Genomic DNA, 22,500 nt, shown 5'->3' with positions numbered 1-22,500 from the left:
TTGATTGTACGAAGGATATACAGTGCCCTCCACAATTATTGGCACCCCTAGTGAATATGAGCAAAACAGGCTATAAAAAAATATGTCTTTGCTGTTTATCCTCTTGGTCTTTCACTCAAAATATTCACAAAAATCTTGCCTTTTCATTGAAGTAAAACTATTGAAAGAAAAAAAAACTGTTGACATTAAATAAATATTTTTCCCCAAAACATGTGTGCCACAATTATTGGCACCCCTTAATTTAATGTTTTGTGCAGCCTCCCTTTGCCAAGATAATAGCTCTGAGTCTTCTCCTATAATGTGTGATGAGGTTGGTGAACACAAGGCACGGGATCTGAGACCATTCCTACATACAGTATCTCTCCAGATCCTTCAGATTCTTAGGTCAACGCTTGTATACTCGGCTTCAGCTCTTCCGACAGATTTTCTATGGGGTTTAGGTCGGGGGACTGTGATGGCCATGGCAAAACCTTTATTCCGTGGTCGGTGAACAATTTTTGTGTTGATTTTGAGGTGTGCTTCGGATCATTGTCCTGCTGGAAGGTCCAACCACGGCCCATTTTAAGCTTCCTAGAGGGGGCTGTTAGGTTTTCATTTAATATCTGCTGGTATTTGATGGAGTTCATGATACCATGTCTCCTAACAAGATGTCGAGGGCCTTTGGAAGAAAAACAGCCCCACAACATCAAAGATCCGCCACCATACTTCACATTGGGTATGGGGGTCTCTTCTGTATGGCTATCTTTCTGTCTACGCCAAACCCACCTTTGATGTTTGTTGCCAAAAAGCTTTATTTTGGTCTCATCTGACCATATAACTCGGTCCCATTGAAAGTCTGACTTACATTTGGCAAACTGTAGGCTCTTTAGTTTGTTGTTGATTGACAGCAGAGGCTTTTTTCTGGCAACCCTCCAAAACAATTTGTGGTGATGGAGGTGGCGTCTGATGGTAGTTCTGGAGACTTTCTGAACCCAAGACTCAATTTACCTCTGCAATTCTCCAGCTGTGATCCTTGGGGATTCTTTTGCCAGTCGAACCATCCTCCTCACGGTGCGTGGGGTCAATTTACAGATAGGTCCTCTTCCAGGCTGATTCTTAACATCTCCTGTCGCTTTAAACTACTTAATTATTTCCATGATAGTGGAAATGGGTATTTTCAACTCTTTAGAGATTTACTTGTGTCCATTTCTTGATTTGTGCAGCTCCACAACTTTCCGTCGCACATTGTCACTGTGTTCTTGGGTCTTTCCCATAGTGATGAATGACTAATGGAATTTGGCCTGTGTCACCTCATATTTGTTCGCCAGTGGAACAGGAAGTCATGGTTGACCTCTTAAGAGTTCCTTATCAAACAGGTGAACTTAAAAATGTAAAACATGACTGGAAATATACTTCAGTTAGATTTTAATTATAAGATTTTTCTAGGGGTGCCAATAATTGTGGCACACATGTTTTGGGGAAAAATATTTATTTAATGTCTACAGTTTTTTTTTCTTTCAATAATTTTGCTTCAATGAAAAGGTAAGATTTTTGTGAATATTTTGAGTGAAAGACCAAGAGGATAAACAGCAAAGACATATTTTTTTATAGCCTGTTTTGCTCATATTCACTAGGGGTGCCAATAATTGTGGAGGGCACTGTATACTGAAGTGAAGTTGGTATGTTGTTTGAACTGCAGGTAGAGGGGCTGCTGAGGGACAAACTGAGCAAGTCTTCTGCGGCTGTGAACTTGGCTCTGGGCCAGCTGGACCGGCGAGGCAGAGGGACTGTCCGTCAGGAGGAGCTCAGAAAGGTCATCCGGCAGCATGGCCTACCTCTGTCGGACCAACACTTCAACGGGTGAGAGCAGACAAACCTATACTGTCTCTGATGCCTTGTCTTACCTTAACATTTTAAACAGTGTAATGTAAATAGGATAAATTACCTCTCTTCTGTTAGCCATTCTAAACAAAAAGACCTATCCAATAGCTTTAGAAATGCTGATCATTTCAAACCCTAGTTACATTGTGCCAAACTATTTCTGTGTATGTTCCAAACTATTTTTGACTATGCGACCATTTCAAAGAGCAACCTGTCAAATCAAACAAATCAAAGGCAACAAGGAGCTGTTGAGGTGAGGTGGTGATTAAGAAAGCGTGGACAGAACGAGGAGAATTTGTTAGTTGTTTGTGATGAGAGAGTGTGATGTGTGAAGAGAGAGATTCGAATTTGAGTCGCAGTGCCAGTAAACTCTAGCCTGGATGCCAGACGAACTTAGCCACGCCCACACATTTTTTGGTCGGGAAGTTCGGTCTGGTGTCGCTCCGTTGGGGAGAAATTATCTCCTCACAAAAATCTGTGAGGAGATAGATAGACCAATCAAATTGTCAGGGCGGGCTTTATACGATGATGGACAGATGATCAACCCTAACGTAATCAACCACGTCACCAAAGAGCTTTTGGGGTGAATTCGTTTTCAACAAACATGGCTGCCGTTGGAGAGCTGAAATGTGGAAATTCGAGTCTGTTTTAGAAGACATTGACAGCACATTCATTTTGAAAGAGGAACAGAGAAACGCGATCAAGGCATTTGTCGATCGAAAAGATGTTTTTGCCGTCCTTCCTACGGGATCCGGTAAAAGTTTAATGTATCAGCTGGCCCCATGGTCTACGTTATGGTCATACTACGTTGCTCTGATTGGTTCTAGATATATCCAATTGAGCGAAGAGGCATTTTTTTTCCTGGTTCGGTTGAAACACGCCCCATAATCACAGTCCAACGGAGCGGTATCAGACTCATATTCTGACTAGAATTATGAGTATGACATCGTCAGGCTAAGTAAACTCTGTTGTGTCCTTGTAAACGTGAAGTGTATATATATATCCATGTTTATTGTTTGTCTTCTTTGTATGTGTTTGGGTTTGTATGTTTCTGTGAGGAAAGGCTATGTGAACTTTGCACCGAGTCTGGCAGGGTTCGATACAAGCACTTTCTACAACGCTTAGGGGTGCCTGCCAGTGACAGAGGGACAAACAGCAATCTGAAGACTCAGTGCGCAAAAGACAGGTACATAGACAGACACAGACAGACAGACAGACAGACAGACAGACAGACAGACAGACAGACAGAAAGAAAGAAAGAAAGAAAGAAAGAAAGAAAGAAAGAAAGAAAGAAAGAAAGAAAGAAAGAAAGGAAGGAAGAAAGAAAGAAAGAATCAGCCGGTTAGCAGGAGGATACAGTACCAGGCCTAGCCTAGTTCATACCCTTATTACGATGTTAGAATGATTAAGCTTTTGCCTTGTGAGGGTGTTTGCCCAAACCATCACACTTCCCCATTTCTCTTCTGGGTCTCGACTCTGATCATCTGCCCTCACAGTACATGTATTCTGTCTGACAGGAGGGAGTCCTCCTCGGGTCCCCATGCAAAGGAAGCTGATGATCTCTTGTGGAGGCTCAAAGAGAGGCTCAACCTCATCTCCCTCACCCTTAGCGACTGCCTCCCCCCGGCAGCGACCAAACCCAGCGGAACCCTGACTGTGTCGGAATTCAAGAAGGTGAGTTCGGGACGAGCAGCCCTGCTGGGTTTTGATATCAAGGTGGAGGCATATGGCTGAACATCGTCTGTGAGAGAGTCTGTGTGGTGCATATGGGAAGCTTTTCATGTCTCTGCTAAGCTTCAGTTCGCTTCTGTGTGGGGTGGCGTGCAGGTCACTCGACGTGCGCACAGACACAGTGGTTAGAGCAACAGCGAGAGAATGATGTAGGAGGCATGTGTACAGAGATTTACATGAAAATTGCCCCTTTGATGCGCGCCGTAGCGATAAACACGAGCGTCATAAACCCAGTGCTTTTGTGCGACACACGTGCAACAATCACAGTTCAAAGTAATGGCTTCTGTATGTATTTACTCTGTAGTGTGTGTGTGTGTGTGTGTGTGTGTGTGTGTGTGTGTGTGTGTGTGTGTGTGTGTGTGTGTGATCTGTGTGTGGATCTATGTGAGCGCACTCTCTCAACATGTGTGTGTGTGTGTGTTCAGATATTGCAGGACTACAGGTTATCAGTGGATGAAAGGCAGTTGCAGACCCTGGGCTTTATGGATGGGAAAATCTTCTGTTCAGAGCTCCTGAGTAAATACTCTGGTGAGGGAGAGCCAACAACATGCCCCTGCTACGACACACACGAGATCCGCCACCATGAAAACACACACACACACGCTCACACACACACGCTCACACACACACACGCTCACACACACACACACACACACACACACACACACACACACACACACACAACCACATGCAAAGACACGTGTGCTTTTGGACACACACAACCTCATGCACTGGTACATTCAGTACACATTACCAAACACGCAAACAATTAATTCTCACATACACTTAAGTATGTTTACATTCAACAGCACGCACAAACACACACACACACACACACACACACACACATACACAAACACACACAACCGCACACTTCACCATTACAAAATCATATTTTCTTCCTCCCTCTCTCTCTCTCTTTCTCTCTCATTTTTTGCTTCATGAGTCATTGGAGAAATGATTCGCTGTGTAAATATAGTTCACATGTTCCCCGCATCTCATTAGCGGCAAACAGAGGAGCCCAAACATGGAATAATTTTGATTTCTCAACGTTCCGGCTAATTATGTACGCTGGATGCTCCGCGGAAGCAGCAGGACATCTCTTTCATTTTGTATTCTCTAAAAAAAAACTCTCCCATTAGCAGCATGTGCGAGCGCTAAAGTTAGCGTTTGAAAAGCAAGTGCAAAAAGCTTCTCTGTTACGAGACTTTTTTTTTTGGCAAGTCCTGGAAAGTGATTAACTGGGAGATGAGGCTGGAGTTTTTAATATCACAACATCATCTACCTTTTCATCTGCATTAGCAAGAGGAGAGAGAGAGAGAGAGAGAGAGAGAGAGAGAGAGAGAGAGAGAGAGAGAGAGAGAAAAGAAATGACAGACGAACCCTGTGTGATGTAGAAACTCCTTTACTGGTCTCATTTGGCTAACTCACTGGTAACATATCCATCCCTGCTCAAAACAAATTGAGCTGACTGTGAATCAAACTGCTATTTGCGGAGTGCGTCCCCAAAAAATTGTCAAAAATCTCTAACCCTATCAGGCAGCGTCAGAACTGATAGTGAATAAAGCTATATTTGTATTGACGATTTTATTAGAAAATATCCACGCAGGCGTGCCAAAAATAGGTTAACGAAACAAGGCCCCCTTGCAAACTTCCCATTCTGGAACTGATGATGATGTTCTGTGATCTGACTGGCACGTGTGTGATGTTCTTCACTGGTTTTTGATTCTAGTTTAGTCAGAGGTGATTGATGTGTTAGTGCTCCTGTGATGATGGTGTGTGTGTGTGTGTGTGTGTTTGTGTGTGTGTGTGTGTGTGTGTGTGTGTGTGTGTGTGTGCTGGTACAGGGAGTTTGGCCTCGCATCAGAGGAGAGCCGCCCCAATGCTGAATAAACCAGAGGCCAAGGCTCCAGCCAGACTCCTCACTGCTGAGGATTGCCTCTCTCTGATGTCGGACAGAATCACAGAGGTCCATGGGGTGAGATGACTGATCTGTTTATTTGTCTCACACGGGGGCACATAGTACTTCTGACTAGGGTTGCATTGATTGGACAACCACTAGACAATTCAAATATTATTGCAGTAATATAATTATTTTCCATGCAAGATCCAAGACCAGATCAGTGTTTGGCAAGTAGATCTTATTACACGATAACAGAAGACACAACCATGATCATGTGCTATACCAAACTCAGAATGATGTACTGTATATAGACACCAGCAGACTGTTTCTGTCATTATCTTGTCTAGAGCCTTCTCTCGGCTTTCCGCCTCATGGACAAAGACCGGGACAGTTTTGTATACCCATGTGACTACCAGCAGCTCCACAAGACCCTGGGTTTCATCACTACGGACCCTCAATACAATCGCCTGCTGCGACTGCTGGGGTTCAGCCCTGGCAAAAGACTTAGCTATCCTGAGTTCCAGAGCATTGTCCAATCAAAGGGCAAGAAACTAGCTCTGCAGCCAGCCAATGGGTGAGCAGTTGATGATCGGCCAGGCCTCACGGTTCTGCAGTAGACTAGGCCAGAGCTGTACTGCTGCTGTGGTCTACATTCCTGTAGCGTAGCTGGTAGGGGTGTAAAAAATAACCGATACGTATCGATATCCGTTTTTAGTGTGTAAGATACGACTACATCGATGCGTGAAGTCCCGTATCGGTATTAAAATGACATGAACCGGTCTTTGCCCGATTTAAAAGTTATAAACCGGTTCACAAGCGGTTGTCTCTCCGTTAAATTGCTAACTCTCACTCGCTGACCTGTTGCATTTGATCTCAGTCAGAACAATGACAGCCTGTCATTGGCCAAAGCCCGCATAGCATAAGCCAATCAGGCTGTATTCTCACAAATAACGCCCCGAGGTGTACCCATGTGCACCAGCAGACTGTTTCTGTCAGTATACTGTTTCGGTCAGAATACAGCCTGATTGGCTTATGCTATGCGGGCTTTGGCCAATGACAGGCTGTCATTGTTCTGACTGGAGGTATTATATAGATTACAACTGCCATTCATTTCAATTGCCAATGCTATGCTAGCTACGCTATTCATTTCAATGGCCAATGCTATGCTAGCTACGCTACTTCAGCCAAGGAAGATAAATCGTTGTTGATTCAGGATTCTACAGACATCCTCGGATTTAAATAATTATAATAATAATAAATAGGAGAATATTTGTATCATTAACAATTATGTTTAATATTTATAGTCATGATTCCGAGACCGAGCCATCGTGATGTCCTAACATGAATAAAAGCACTATACAAACATTCCAAATGACAGTGAATAAATAAATAAGCACTAAACTCAATCGCGTGGATATAGCCATAGTGGAATAGAATGGACACATCTATATTCTGTAACAGTAGGCTACCTCCACCTCTGCACCGGTGAAATTAGGTCTGGGTTTACCGGTGCTGGCTTTGACATGATTTTGATCAGTCTAAAGTTGCTTTCCTGTTGCCTGTGGAGTGTGCACACACATTGCAATAGCATGCCCTTATAAGGAGCTGGCGGGGCGTTTCTGTATGCAAGTTCAGGTGCATGAGAAGGCGCGTTCAATTAAAGAATCAGTGCACAGCTAAGAACACTTTGGTGGTTTAAGAACACATTTCCAGGCGTTCAGGAATCCGGCAGAGATATTTTCTGAGGTTGGTCTTTCGAAGTTGGGAAGAAGATATTTAAGAAAATGATCGAGAATGAGGTCCATTGTTTTCCTCACAACGCAGTGTTTTCAATTATTGAACTGCATCGAATCGCATTGAATCGCATCGCATCGAATCACACTGAATCGTACTGAATCGTTTTTTATCAACATGCATGTTTTCTTGTATCTTATCGTGCCCATGTCTCGAGATACGAATCAGGTCGTCTTTTTCTTGAGAGATTCACACCCCTAATAGCTGGTGAAGTTATATATAGAAATAATATACTTTTTGTACACAAAATCAATGCTTTGTACATGCTGAATGTAAACCATTCCTGTAGTCCAGGTTTCTTAGCATGAAATTGCCTTAAATGTCAATTTGAGATTCAAAGCTGTTTCTTGGTGAATGTGTGCGATGTTGCCATTATCTCTTACTAGACTCGAACAGCTTCATCAGACTCTGGTTACCAATGCAATCTACAGATGGCCTGAGATGTCCAGGGTATGTGTTCAATTCATCATAAATGTCAAAGGATGCTGGCAGTGCCCCTTCTATTCAGCCCACAAACCCACCCTCAGTCTGCTTCTGTTAATAGTAAACTGCCCTGGAAGAGTTTGCCTAACAGATTGACCGAAGTGTCATAATATCTCTCTAGGGAAGGGAATGTGAGGAATCCAGCAGAAGTAGATATTTGTGTCGTTTATTTAGATGTAGCCTTATGCGTTCATTAATCTACTATCTAATCTCACTAGTTAGAATGCTAATCTTCTAAAGAATCCAAGGTTGTTCGCTTCAATCTGACTTCCTCTTTCTCCCCCCTATAGAAGCTGAGTCACTATGGAGATGATGGAGTCCAAATTGTTTTAAAGAACGATTTCAAAAACCTGGTTTTCTCATTTGGCCTCCCAGTCACACCAAAGGAACTTCAAGCGCTGTGGTTGAGGTCTGAACATTTTCCGTGTCTTCATTTGCGTTGTAGGAAGTCAGGCTGACATGTTTGATATATTTGCTTTTAAGCGTTTGCATTCAAGGATAAGAATGTGACAGCGTTTTGACGGTCTCTTACAGATATGATCCTACTGGCAAAGGCTACATCATCCTCTCCGAGTTTCAGGAGAAGTTGAAGTTAGACCCTACAAATGAAATCAGTAGACCAGTGCATGTCATTTCTTTCAACTCAGCCAATCCCAGACCTGGTCAGTCAGGGGTATCGCTGAAGGACATTGGGTAAGAGTACAGTATGCTATGGCTGTTGCTATTTTTGTTAAGCCAAACTATAGGATGTCGTAGTCTTTATAATCAGTACTTATTACTCGTACTGTTGGGTCCAGTTGCACTCTTAAGAAGCTCTTGAAGATCCAACTCTTCAGAGAGCACCTCCCTTCCTAACTTGCACTTCTACTAGTACTTAACTTGCACTTACAGTAGTTGCATTCCTGCACTTTTTTTTAATGTAAAATAGTATTTATTGTTACACTAGGTCTCTATTGCTCGTTGCTTGATTGTTCTCTCCCTTGTACGTCGCTTTGGATAAAAGCGTCTGTTAAATGACTAAATGTAAATGTAAATCTGCTTAAAGAAGAACAGGTGGACGGTCTTCATCTGCCTAAGTGGTTCTGGTTCTTTTGTGCAGGGACCTGATCAGGCGCCATTACCATGAGATAAGCTCGGCTCTGTCCCGCCAGGAGATGGGGAGGGATGGGAGAGTGCGACTGGAGGACCTGCTCCGTGTGCTTCAGCAACATGGCTGCAGTGTGGAGAGAGAGCAGCTCACCCAGCTCCTACACAGGTACATCAGCGTTGACATGTTAATGGGAAGACTTTATAGCCCTCTCTCTTTTTTCCCCTCTCTCTCTCTCTCTCTCTCTCTCTGGGCCCTAATTTCATTGACGGGCAACTGGCAATGAGCAAAGCATCAAGCAAAGTCTAATTTAACTAAAGCTAATTTAATAAATAATTCTGCTAATTAAATATCAAGAACAAGATCCTGACATGGGTGGGTCAGTGCAATGCTCCCACACTCCACGCGAGCTTTGGTTCATGTGCATCATAATTTGCTTGTTTCTCATTGCCTGTCAAAGAAAGTAGGGCCCTCTGTCTTGTAATCACACACACACACACACACACACACACACCCACACACACACACACACACACACACGCACACACACACACACACACACACGCACACACACACACACCAACTGGTTTGTTTTTGTGCCAGTCTGAAGGTGAAAGTGGTGGCTGGGGGTCTGCACTGGCTGAACTTCCTGAGGGCGTTTGAGCTGGGCCCAGCACAGCAGCTGAAGGCAGGCTGCTCCACCCCCTCACCCTCTCCCACTGAGAACCTGGAGGCGCTGAGCCCAGAGAGAGCCATCCAGAGAATCAGCGAGCTGGTCACCACCTCAGTACACACACTCCACAAGGTAAGGATCACACACACACACACACACACACACACACACACACACACACACACACACACACACACACTACCCAAGGGAAGGATCACACACACACACACACACACACACACACACACACACACATATATATATATTCAACAAGGTAAAGATCACAAACACACACAAGTTGGTATACTCATCCACTAGTTCTCACTCCATCACTCCACAACACAAAGATGAATAGTGTTTGTAGTTGCAGTATATGCATTCTGTGTTGTATATGCAACCCTTGACCATATGTAGAGGTCTGCGTGTGTGAGGGGGGAACATGTATGTATAATATGGTTTCTAGGTGTTCTCATCATTTGATCGCGATGGTCGTGGCACGCTTTCCTCGTTGGAGTTCCGTCGGGTTCTGGAATTCTTCTGTGCCAGGCTGTCGAACTGCCAGTACCGGTGCCTGCTCAGCCGACTGGTGCTGGACTGGGAGAACAACGCTGTGTGCTGGAGAAATTTCCTGCACCAGTTCAATCTCAACAGCAAGGTTAATTACCTCACAGCCTTCCATTAGCGCCTCTTTGTCCCACTCCAGGAGGACATAGCATACAGTTAATTGTAAAACTGTAGCTCAGGTGGTTGAGTAAGGTGCTAACAGCACCTAACTGTAAGTCAAATTCCCAGTGAGCACACATATTTATTTGCAAGTATACCTGGCATATTGGTCCAAGTAGTTGGAGAACAACGTCTGCTAAATTAGTAAATTAAATGTATTGGGTTGTGTGTGAACGCTGTTGTGTGTGTGTGTGGGGGGTTGTGTGTGTGCGCAGGGTTGTGTGTGAACACTGTTGTGTGTGTGTGCGGGGTTGTGTGTGTTTATGCTGGGTTGTGTGTGAACACTGTTGTGTGTGAACGCTGTTGTGTGTTTGTGAGGGGTTGTGTGTGAACACTGTTGTGTGTTTGTGTGTGGTTGTGTGTGATCGCTGTTGTGTGTTTGTGCTGGGTTGTATTTGAAAACTGTTGTGTGTTTGTGAGGGGTTGTGTGTGAACATTTTTGTGTGTTTGTGCGGGGTTGTGTGTGAACATTGTTGTGTGTGTCTGTGAACGCTGTTGTGTGCTCGGCAGGCACCAGAGAGAAATTTGATCATAGAGACGAAAGCTTACACCCCTTTCCAGTTCCAATCTCTGCCGGACAGCGAGATTTTGGAATATGTGCATGGGGTTGTCTCTGAGCGTCTCTTCTCCATCACCATGGAGATGGTGGACATGGACCCCACTAACTGTGGTACCATCAGTAAAGACGATTTCAGGGACATCTCTGACCACAACCTCCACTTCCTCTCACCTGAGCAGGTAAGACACAACAAGGCTAACATCTATGCTGTCTAATACACTGATCTACACAACATACAGTAAATAACTCGTACATACTTGTCTTTGTATTTCCAGACCTAGCTTTTGGTACACAAAGAGTTTTACATAATGGTAATTTTACAAAATCACACAATCTGTGACCGTGTTAGACGTATGTACATTCCAGCACCCAATGTGGAGGAAAAGAGGCAAAGACAGAAATGCAAAAAAGAGAAGAAGAAGAAATCCAATAGTATATGTGAGCTGCCAACTCGGTTGATCCAGGCATTTGCTTATGACTTAGTGTAATACCTAGCATCAGCAATTAGCAGTCTCTTCACAGGGGGGTAATCCGGTTAGCCTGCCTGATGTATGATCCTTTTTGCCACATGCAGGGGGGATCTGAGGTGTGATCTATTCAGTGTAGTCTGTGTAAGCACACACACATACATGCCTGTACACACACGCACACACACACACATGCTTACACGCACACACACACATACATGCTTTCACACACACACACGCACGCACAAACACACACACACACACACACACATGCTTACACGCACACACATACACACACACACACACACACACACATACATGCTTGCACACAGGCACACACACACACACACAGGCACAGCAAGAAATCCACTTTTTAAGCTTGCCTGAAAATCCCCAACTGTATTCATGCTTTACATTCTGATAAGCTCCTGAGTGTATAAACAGAAGCGCCGCCATGTTGCTCCATATGCTTCAACACTCTGAATGCAACGAGTCAAATCCGATGGCTATTCAGCTCATCCCTCTTCTGATCACTATGTGAACGTCTACATGGGATATGTTAGTTTCAGAACCCCAAAAGAGGGGGTTGAAATAGTATTTTCCAACTAAACTGTTCAATTTAGTTTTTGATATGAATTGTGAGAAATGTCATTTATTTAAAAAAATTAAAATAATATTGCTATACCTGATCTGGTGAAGCATGGTGGTGAGTAGGGGTCCAAGGTCATGAGGCATATATAATCTATGGGCTATATGCGATATATATGATATATAATCTATGGGCTATATGCGATATATATGATATACAGTATAATATAATATATATTATTGTTTTAGTTTGAGTGGCTGTGGGAGCAGCTGCCTCTGACGGAGCGCGGTGATCTGGACTACCGAACTTTTCTGAAGTGCTTCAGTGCGGCGGAGCCCTGTCTCTCACCATCCCCAGCACCACCATCAGTGCCTGATATCGCCACGAGTCCTGTGGATGTCCAGGCACCACTCCTCCCACCACGACCCAAGACTGCGCTCTGTGGCTCTCACATCTCCAAGGTACGGAGTCTGCAATATTTGATTCACTTTCTTAAATGCACCTTGTGCTTAAAAAAAATTGTTTGAACTCATGTTTTTCCTCTTTGTGTCTTTCACCACACTATGTTTTTTTCTTCCCCCTGTTGAATTGTTCTACTCCAGGGAACGTTTGCTGCCCATATATTTTTTAATTACATGTTTTTCATGTTGGTACTCTGTATATAAAAATGTCTGTTACACCTATTAAAAAATGTTTAAGCAAAAACTATAGACCTCCACCATGTCCCTGACAGATTCATTCCTGTCACACGGTAACTGTTTTTTTCTTTTTTTTTCTAGTGTCATCCTTTACATCTGTGTGAGTTAAATGAGGGTGATGTGAGACAGAATGGCTTTGTGTTTCTGCCTTGCAGTTTGAGCGGGGCCAGAGGCGCCGGCCTCGCTCCTGCCCCCTGCTGGACTGCGGGGCCACGGAGCGACGCATCCAGGGCCGCGTGCGCTGCTGCTGGAAGGAGATCCATTGGCGGTGCAGGCTGGAGGACCAGCAGCGGTGTGGCCAGATCAGCCAGCGCAGCTTCATGGGTATTTGTGCCAGCAGTGAGATTCTGCTTTTGGTGGCGCTCTTCTGAGCCAGTCCGTACTAATATCAAAACATGTGTGGCCATTATTGTTTTCTTGGCAGAAATCCTTAAGGACCTGCACATCGACCTAGCAGACCAAGAGTTTAAGCAGCTGGCCTTGAAGTATGACATGCAGGAGAGCGGGCAGGTGTCCTACCCAGACTTCCTGCGCCACTTTGTGCTTTTCCTGCGTCCTCAGCCCAAACAGGCCTTTGAGCAGCCAAAACTCCCCACAATCAACATGCAGGTACTGAGACATCATTCTGCAAATATTCACACACGCGTCTTCCTAAATCTTAAGTACTCTATCTTCTACAAAGAAACACGATGACATGATCACATGAAGGGAAACAGCCGTGCCTGCACTGTGACTATGCCAGGATACAATATGGCCACGCTCCCTGTGTTATATGTATCGCTTTGCTCCCAATATACGAGTGTTAGGACACGATTCATGAGTTTATTATCAGTCGTGTTTACCTTGAAGAGAAGAAAAGTTTTGGAGAGGCGTGGGAAAACACTTTCACCATTCTTACGCCTTGCTGTAAAAGACAAGATATAAAATGGCCGCTATCTCCCTGACAAGGCTGCTTTAGAGAGACACACCAAGAGCAAGCAAGGGAGGGGGGTTGGTGGGGTGAATGAGGGCGGGTGCCAGATTGGGTAAAAACTCAGCAGGGACCTCCCACCCTCGGGCTCTGTTCTGACACTTCCTTGATGACAGAATTGGGAGATTTAGTCTTTTCTGGCGCCGAGGACGGCCGTCGACGAACAAAGAGCGAGGGGGTGGGCTGGTTCTGCGAGACTCCCCACGGAGCAGCTGAACAGAGCCCCCACACCCACCCCCAAAAGCCACATTAAGAGTGGGTGGGTGAGGACAAATCTGGCAACCCTCAGTAATCGACCTTCCAAAAAACTGCGACAAGATACAAGCTCGCGGTTGGCCGGCATCTCCAGGGCCCATGAGCACACTTCCTAAGAGCGCTCCGTCCGGGACCGCCGAGCTCCCGATTCACTGCATGGTGGAAGACGAAACTCTTTCTCCTAGGAACGTTAAGACAACGCAAAACGAGAGAGACTCCCTTTCAAACGGAGAAATTGAAATAGTTATTTTTGCTCTCCCTCATGCTCACTGTGTCTGTTCAGACCTATTTGGGATCGTGTTTAGAGACGCTGCACTCCTTGTCACTGCGATAGTCTCATTAGCTTGTGACTGCTGTGTGTCTTGTCGTCGCTTGAAAGGTTTGTAGTCTCTCATGTGGTAATGGGACCTGCTGTGCGGGCTGAGCTCTGCGGGGACTCATTTAACAGTAAAACGTTTATCTGAACAAACTGCAAAGGTATCGCTTCCGCCTGTCCCAGGTATACATTAACATAAACTGACATTTGCACGTTTACAGTGGGAGGCTGTGGAGCTTTGTGTGGGAGGAAATAAAGTGTGCATGTGTGTGTCTGATGTTCCTGACTGCAAGATCGCTGTTTAAGAGTTTATTAAAGTGTACCTGCCTGTACGAGCATAGTCTCTACACAATATCACTGTATAACACAGTAAACGATGGTATGTACTATTAATACTTCTACTTTGGTATACTTCTACCAATATTTAGTGGTATACAAAACGAATGTTGTCTGTATTATGATAGTGTACATTGCTGTGCTGTTCTTTTCTCCTAAATTCTCCAGACATTGGACATAATGAGTGATCAGTCTGCTGAGGCCCTTCTGAGGATGAATGAATCCGTCCAACAGTGCTGGAGGTCCATGAGACAGAGCTTTGCAGTGCAGGACCACGACCGCAATGGGACTATATCCTTACCAGTCTTCAGGAAGGTGAGAATGTGTCTTACACACACACACACTCAGAGAAAGACACATACAAATGCATTTAACACCCACATTCTGCTTTCTTTACCGGAGCAAAACACACGTCCAACATGCACACATACACACATAAAACTGTATAAAACTATATGCAATCCAGATTTGGTTTGGGGGGATGTTGTTTTGTAATGTAAAGTTTTGTTGGCGGTGTTGTGCTTCAGGTGCTGCGGCAGCACAGAGTAAATCTCTCGGAGAATGAGTTCCTCCATCTCGCGGCCTGCTTTGAGAAAGATGCTGGTGGGAGGATATCCTACAACGATTTTCTCCGCACCTTCCTGGGATGAGCGCCAATCTTGTCTCCAGGTGCTGGCGAAGCCGATATACGGCATGTTTACACGCACACACACACACACACACACACACACACATGCACACACACACACTGCTTTCTGATAGATGAGACCCCACACTGTGATATCCAGTCCTGCTAATGCTATTTATCCACTTTTAGCCAGGGGCAGAATCAAAACCCCACTAAAACAAAGAAAGACAGGCATTTTCATTATCAGCAGTCCTATTCCATATTTTACAGATTAAGTAAAACACTATGACAGGCAATCTGAATGACTACGACCTGTTTCCTTGCTTTAAAAAAACTAAACAAAACACTTCTTTTGAGCGCGAATTTGCTACAGTGCATTAGCGGATGATGCATCGGCCTCCATCCCCTTAAAACTCTTAAGCGCACGCGGCGCTGTTGGGTGTTAAACAGCCCTAAAATGCCATAAACTCAGCCTTTGTTGAGTTGAGTCAGAGGCAGTGAAAGAGGGATGACAGCAAGACAGAGGGACGTTTGTCATTTGCGAGAGCGCTCCAGTTTTTACGAGGGAGAGACAAAAAAGGGAGACTGACAGCAGAGGACATTTACAGCAAAATGGAATGAAGAGGAAGGAGAGGTGAGGTGAGAGGGGGCGAGGCGAAGAGGAGACGAAGAAGGGGAAAAAGGGATAAGTGAGGAAAAATAAAGATAGGTAAGGAGAGGAAGAAAGAGGAGAGCGGAGAAGGAAAGGGGGATGAAAACGGAGAAGGGAAGAAAGGGAAAGAGGACGGGAAGAACGAGCAGAGGAGAGACTTTGTTTTAATGGAACAGTAAGAGCCAGCCTAGAAAGAAATTATACTCCATCCCCCAGGATTACTTGTGTAATTATTTGAACGAAGGATTTCATTAGAATGTGTAGAGGTGTGGAAAAGTGAGAGAGCAGGGAGAGAGACTGTGTCGGGTTCTCGCGGCCGCAAATTAAGTTTTTGTCCGCGTTTGGATAATTGATATGAAATTCAGATCCCTTTGATAAGAACAAAGGAGCGAGTATGAGATAAAGTTTCCCCACCGCACCTCTCGCATAGTGTGTGTGTGTGTGTGTGTGTGTGTGTGCGTGTAAGCATGTGTGTGTGTGTGCACCTCTCGCATAGGGGGAAGAAACAGAATCTGGGGAGAAATAGCCAACTTTGAGAGGAAAAAAAGAAAATGTTCATGTGTGTGCACATATGTGTGTGTGTGTGTGTGTGTGTGTGTGTGTGTGTGTGTGTGTGAATGAGAGATAGGAAAAAGGAGACAGAATCGAGGAGTACGGATAAGGTTTAATTTAATTTGTGTAAATGATATCTCTGAGAACTGAATGCGTGGAGTTTTAAGAAAGTTACAGCTCCTGTTTGGCCTCGGCTCCCACCGAGGCCGACCACAGCAACTTGTTTTGTCTTCATCGCATATACAGAGCTTTTAGAAAATATCTCACATCATTCATCGGAAATGAATGAAAACATTTCAGTAGTCAATCTCCGACGTCGATGGCACGCAAACACAAAAGATTGTCACACAAATAGCAAAAAAAAGGAAAATAAAAACTATTTAAATTCAGAACAGCATGCCCCTAGGATCTGACCAGGAAAAACACAACAACAAACCCGCCGACAGTAATTGCTCAAAGAAAAGTAGGAGAACACAGAACACAAGCGCAGAAAATACAGGAGACTTAAAAGAGAGCAAGAGAAAAAAAGTCTACATTTGACCGAAGGCAAACAGTCGTACAAATAAAGACACGTACAAAAACTGTTTTTTAAAGATGAAAAGGAGAACCAAGACTCCCAGCTGTCAGTCTGTCATCATCAGTTTATCTTCTTTTTTTTTTTTGCTGTTTTTCTTCTTTCTCTTCCTCTCACTTCCTTTCGCTTCCCTCTCACGCTCTCTCTTTCATAACACTTTTGTATCCTCCGGCTTTTTCCCCTCTGGCTCACGGAGGAAAGCCTTCAACCTTTCTCTGAAGATGCACACAAGCACAGTAATGCATACATGCACGCACGCACGCACACACACACACACACACAGAGACACACACACACAGACACACACACAGACACTGATGAAACTGTCTGGCGAGTGATGTTAAATTTCAACATCAGTCAGTGCCGGCAGTCTGTCCTCATCTCTCCTCTACTAGATCCACCACCAGAGTCTCTACAAGAGCAGGAGGCAGACACACACACATCCAACAAGCTCGGCCATCCATGGCCGCGGCATTCCATCACACATCTGCTCTGCACCCTCAACACACACACCACCATCTTCACCCCTCCACACCCCTCCGCACCGTGCCACCCGCCAGCCGCGAGCCCAGTCAGCAGAATTAAGAGACACACACAAGAGTAAATGATAGCTGGGAGGAACGTTAAATAAATTATTGCGGAGGCTGAGGTGGTGGTGGTGGTGGTGTTGGGGTAGGGGGGGGGGCACGCAGATCAAAGTGCGATGCGTTCTTGTTATCAGGGAGCCTTTGATTCTCCAGTGGGGGCTGCGCCGGATCCTAGTGGGTTCTGAGGTACATTCTCGAGGGCGCTTGCCTCGAGCAAACACTACCGACATCTGAGGAGAGAGTTCATGACCTCTAAATGGGGGAAACGTTTTTTCATGTACACACACACACGTCTCTGCACTTACGTTTCAAACCAAACATTCATTTAGAGACGAAAATCTATATAAATATATTCACAAGAAGTACAGACAAAAGAACATTTAAGTATTTGAAGCCATACCGCAGTATTTTCTGTTTTTTTTCCAGTTACATTGACAGTTACTGTACATTACATAGAAGTCCCTGCGAAAAACTATCTAGCCCATACAGTTACACCATCATCTTCCAGTCCCAGGTTATCTAAAGTACTGCAGGCCTGTCAAGCACTTAAAGGAACAATGACAGGAATGAATGGACCCCGAACGGGAGAAAGATGTCATGAGCGGGGAGAGTAAGAGGGCAGAAAGAAGAGGAGAGAGAAGATGAGCTCATTCATCTGGTGGGATCAGTATTATTTGACATTCAGTACTGTTCTGCCCCCATCACAGACACATGGGGAGAGAGAGAGAGAGAGAGAGAGAGAGAGAGAGAGAGGGAGAAAGAGAGAGAGAGAAAGAGAGTGACTGAGAGATATGTAAAAGAGGAGGACACTTGTTGCACCTGTGATATTTCCAGAGTCGTAGACACTGGTATAGTTTCATGCGGTCTGTAGTCAGTAAAACGAGAAAGTGGAAAAACAAGACGGCAAAAGAGAAAGGGATGCTAGGATGGTCTTGCATTCCCCGAGTTCCGGCAGGCCAGAGAGCCCAGAACCCCACGCACACCCACACCAACACACACACACACATACACTCAAACACCGACACCTACACACACCGACACACACACACCCACTCATAAAACACTCAGACACACAGCACAGATTGTCGGGCCGATAGAAGTGCAATGAAAAGTCCAGAACTCGGTACTGAGAGGGTCTGGCTGTCCACTCTCTCAGGGGGCCGTGACGCTATGAGTCGGTCCACTGCAGTCCAGACAGAGTTCAGGGGGTTCAGGACAGACATCCACTACACAAAATAAGGGGGGCATGAAAGCGGGGGCTGACACAGAGCCTGGTAACAGCGTCCATCCAGCCAGGGATATTATGTACAAGACCAAACCCACCCACCCATACATTAGGACCCTGATTGGTGGGGAGTGGGGGGGGGGGAGGGAAGGGAGGGCCTGAGTGTCCAATCATGTGCTCCTGGGATTGGGCAGGTCGAAGACGATGGGCGCGTTCATGGGCTGGAAGTTGACGGTGCAGGCGGAGGCGTTGATGTAGGTGCTGGTGCCGTCCGTCATCATGCCGTAACCTGAGGGTGTGCACGGGCACACACACACACACACACACACACACACATGCAAACAAACACACACATACACACACGGATATGCACCAATGAGTTAAAGTGCAAACACACTCTTCAAAAGGATAGCACATTTATTTATATTCATTTAGTAGATGTTTTTACCATTCAAAATGCAGCTGAAAAAGCATAAGTATAAAGTTGTTACTGAAATATTTTCCACGCAGGAATGAACAGGCCTTAATCAGAGGGTTCTGCGTAGAATGTGTGTGTTGTGTTTTATGTTTTTGAGAAATCTATAGTTTTTAATTGTATGGTTAATACATGAAGTAGAACACTCCCCTGAGACGTCCTGCTGAGTCAAATGAGCTCATGGAGATTTTAAGCACATTCATTCAAAACAATTTCACCATGTCTCTGTGAACTGCCATGATATAATCAAGCACATCAACGAAAAACATCAATAAATGTATTAATATCACTAATGAATTGTGTTAGTGTGTCAGGATCAAAGTATTTTACCAGATCTAGATCTATAAACGTGACACAGAACGAACGCTTTTATAGTTCTTTTTTTTTTCATTATTATAATTTCTGATTCTTCTCTCTTCTTCTTTGATTCTTTTGAGGACAGACAGCAGAGGTAGTATGGCAACGCTCAGGCGCCTGTAGACTGGCACAGCTAAATTTACTCTGGTGCTGGTGAGAATCTGATCTAGTTTCTAATCTGGAGCTTTCTAAGGGGCCGTGCTGTTCCAGGAGAGCTGCCCCTGCCCGCCTAACCTCAAAACACAGCTTCTCAGAGCCCAGGCCATGGCATGAGGGGCACACACACACACACACACACACACACACACACACACACACACACACACACATAGACATTCATATTTACGCATGCGCACATTCATATGTGCACACTTGTACATACAAGCATATAAAATTCTAGGGCTGAGGCTGTTTCAAGGTCAGTGAATTTAATGTGATGCTTCTTCAGTGCCCATTGGCACTAGTGGTTGAAATACAGTTACATAAACCTTCCCCATGTTCCCCAATGTCTCTTGCTCCTGTCCAACAAGAGCTGACTACAAATACCATAGAAAGACCATGGCTGGTTGCTGACAGTAGTCGTGGCTGTGTGTGTGTGTGTGTGTGTGTGTGTGTGTGTGAGAGAGTTACCCTCGTGGATGTGTCCGAAGACATGCAGTTTGGGCTGGACTCTCCTCTGCACCGTGTTGAGCAGCTCCACGCAGCCCACGCGCTGCATCTTCCGGGGCACCCAGTCCAGAAAGCCTGTGTGGTACGAGAGGCACAGAGCACAGTCTACAACATGCCCCACTCAAACATACACACACACACACACACACACACACACACACACACACACACACACACACACACACACACTCACTGGTCTACACAGACCTAGTTTAATGTATGCTAGATACAAACTTGCACCGGCAGTCTCATCACACCTTTGAATAAGCACTCACAAACACATGCATTGTAAAAAAAATCCACGTTCAGACTGACACAAGGACATGCACAATATGGCTGTCATACTGACACACACACACACACACAGACAGAGCGAGAGAGTCTACATAGAAGAATGTAAATCCAACAGAAAACAGTCTGCATTGCCGCGCCACATCAAGCGCAAACCCCCCGCTGTGAGAAAAGATAAATCAGAGAGAGAAGGAAAAAGACAGAAAAAGGAGTGAAAGAAGGGGAAAAAAGAGAGCAGGGCAGACAGAAGCAGAGGGGAAAAAAAGAAGGAGCTTGTGAGACAGAAGAGGGAGAGAGAGAGAGAATGGGAGGGTAAGAGAGTTAAGTAGACAGGGAGAGACGGAGACTGATTTACTGGCCCCATGAATGGGGGATTTTGCTGAGTCCACAAAAACCCCCACTGACGTTCCTATAAAACACGAATATAAAACACACACACATACATACACTCTATCTGAGCTCATCGCTCTTATTTTTAAGAGTGCACAAACACACACACACACACACACACAGAGAGACACAACCCGAGTTGCAAATATATTGGTCAGTGTTGTGAGGAAGACGGAAGCATCTGGTTTCTCACAACAACTTCCTCAAGGTGTAAATAAGCGTGTGCCGCTGTTTTTCGGTGAACGCGTGCGTGTGTGTGTGTGTGTTTTATGGCATGGTGTGGAAGCGGCGGGATTTGCCGCACTGCGAACAGCGTCTCCAGGCTGCACGCATTAGCAGCCTGGTGTAGCAACTCCATCTGCCCAATACTCGCAGCTACACACACACGTAGACACACACACACACACACAGATATGCTCACGAACTCACGGATGCATGTTGTATACATATATACCCACGGGCACCCACATCCACACAAACGCATATAGAACACCTTAACAAACACACACTTACAACTCAAATCAACAAGAGAGACGGCACTGGTGTGTTAATGACTGCATGGTTGAATTTCTGTGTTGTGTGTATGTAGGCCTGCATATCAAAATAGTTTGTGCTGCTTAATAATATGTCTCTGGTTTAATGCAAAAAGTATAGTGCGTGTGTGTGTGTGTCTGTCTGTATACATGTGTGCATGTATTTGTGTGCGTGCGTGCATATGTCCATGCATGCGTATGTGTGTGTGTATGCATGTATGTGTGTGCGTGCATGCGTGCGTATATGTGTGCGTGTGTGTATGCATGTGTGCGTGTGCATGTATGTATATGCATGCGTATGTGTGTGTGTGTGTGTGTATGTGTTACTCACCCAGAGGAGGGCAGTGTGTCACTAGGATGTCTGTGTTGTCTGGGATCTGGTTCCATTTGTCCAGCAGAGCCTGTCCCCTCGGGAGATTAAAGCCCCATCCATAATACCACGGCTGCCTGCCTCACACAAAGACACACACACACACACACACGCACACACACGCACACAAGCAAGAACACATACATACATGCATCCATACATTAAACACACACACACAAATAAAGAGTAGAGAAAGCAGTGTTAGTTATTTAGTGAACTCCAGATGCTGCCTGACAACCATGACCATCATCTTCACCATCATCTTCATCACTGCCCCCTGTGGTGCTATGATCTCTTGCTCACTAATCTTAATCCTCCGCACCCAGATTAGGAAACACCACATGGAGGGTAATCTGACACTTCTGAATATGTGTGTGTGTGTGTGTGTGTTTGTGAGTGTGTGAGAAAGGAAGAGAACGCCAAGAAGTCGCAGACTTTGAGCTTCTTGACAACACCTCAGGGAAGACAAAAAAAAAAGCCCAGGTATCATAAATTAATAAGTAAACATCTGCATAAGTGATGAAATGGCAATGCTAAAGCCAGCTGTCTCTTTGATCAAGAGCATGTCAGCACGTCACGGCTTTCAGAACATTCCAGATTGAAAGGAAGAGTAGAACATGGGAAGGGGGATAGAGAGAGCATGTTGGAGAGCCATAGAGAGAGAAAGAGAGACGGACAGACAGATAGAGGGGAAAGAAGAGAGAGAGAGAGAGAGAGAAAGAGGAAAGAGGAAAGAGGAAAGAGGGGGTAGTG

At 45.0% G+C, this 22,500-nt stretch overlaps 2 protein-coding genes across 3 annotated transcripts in view; one reads left to right on the top strand and one right to left on the bottom strand.

The window, feature by feature from the left end:
- LOC105896701 (EF-hand calcium-binding domain-containing protein 6-like) overlaps nt 1-16,652 on the top strand; it is a 32,974-nt gene extending 16,322 nt beyond the window's left edge. The window contains exons 13-30 of the mRNA XM_042710163.1: nt 1,679-1,839; nt 2,924-3,046; nt 3,378-3,534; nt 4,017-4,119; nt 5,439-5,569; nt 5,842-6,068; nt 7,675-7,738; nt 8,062-8,180; nt 8,306-8,464; nt 8,871-9,026; nt 9,462-9,663; nt 9,995-10,186; nt 10,765-10,992; nt 12,118-12,330; nt 12,723-12,891; nt 12,992-13,176; nt 14,613-14,759; nt 14,972-16,652. Coding sequence (XP_042566097.1) covers nt 1,679-1,839; nt 2,924-3,046; nt 3,378-3,534; nt 4,017-4,119; nt 5,439-5,569; nt 5,842-6,068; nt 7,675-7,738; nt 8,062-8,180; nt 8,306-8,464; nt 8,871-9,026; nt 9,462-9,663; nt 9,995-10,186; nt 10,765-10,992; nt 12,118-12,330; nt 12,723-12,891; nt 12,992-13,176; nt 14,613-14,759; nt 14,972-15,094 — 2,859 coding nt within the window. The 3' untranslated portion in view covers nt 15,095-16,652. The remainder of the gene's footprint in view (nt 1-1,678; nt 1,840-2,923; nt 3,047-3,377; nt 3,535-4,016; nt 4,120-5,438; nt 5,570-5,841; nt 6,069-7,674; nt 7,739-8,061; nt 8,181-8,305; nt 8,465-8,870; nt 9,027-9,461; nt 9,664-9,994; nt 10,187-10,764; nt 10,993-12,117; nt 12,331-12,722; nt 12,892-12,991; nt 13,177-14,612; nt 14,760-14,971) is intronic.
- Nucleotides 16,369-22,500, bottom strand: part of mpped1 (metallophosphoesterase domain containing 1) — a 46,851-nt gene continuing 40,719 nt past the window's right edge. For both annotated transcript variants that reach the window (XM_031582546.2, XM_031582547.2), the window contains 3 exons: nt 21,709-21,824; nt 20,125-20,238; nt 16,369-18,951 (listed from right to left, as the gene is read on the bottom strand). In XM_031582546.2, the coding sequence (XP_031438406.1) occupies nt 18,833-18,951; nt 20,125-20,238; nt 21,709-21,824 (349 nt within the window). In that variant the 3' untranslated portion in view covers nt 16,369-18,832. The remainder of the gene's footprint in view (nt 18,952-20,124; nt 20,239-21,708; nt 21,825-22,500) is intronic.

The sequence above is a fragment of the Clupea harengus genome, chromosome 16, assembly GCF_900700415.2.
Source record: "Clupea harengus chromosome 16, Ch_v2.0.2, whole genome shotgun sequence".
Classification (NCBI taxonomy): Eukaryota; Metazoa; Chordata; class Actinopteri; order Clupeiformes; family Clupeidae; genus Clupea; species Clupea harengus.
This window is presented reverse-complemented; position numbering and strand designations above follow the sequence as displayed.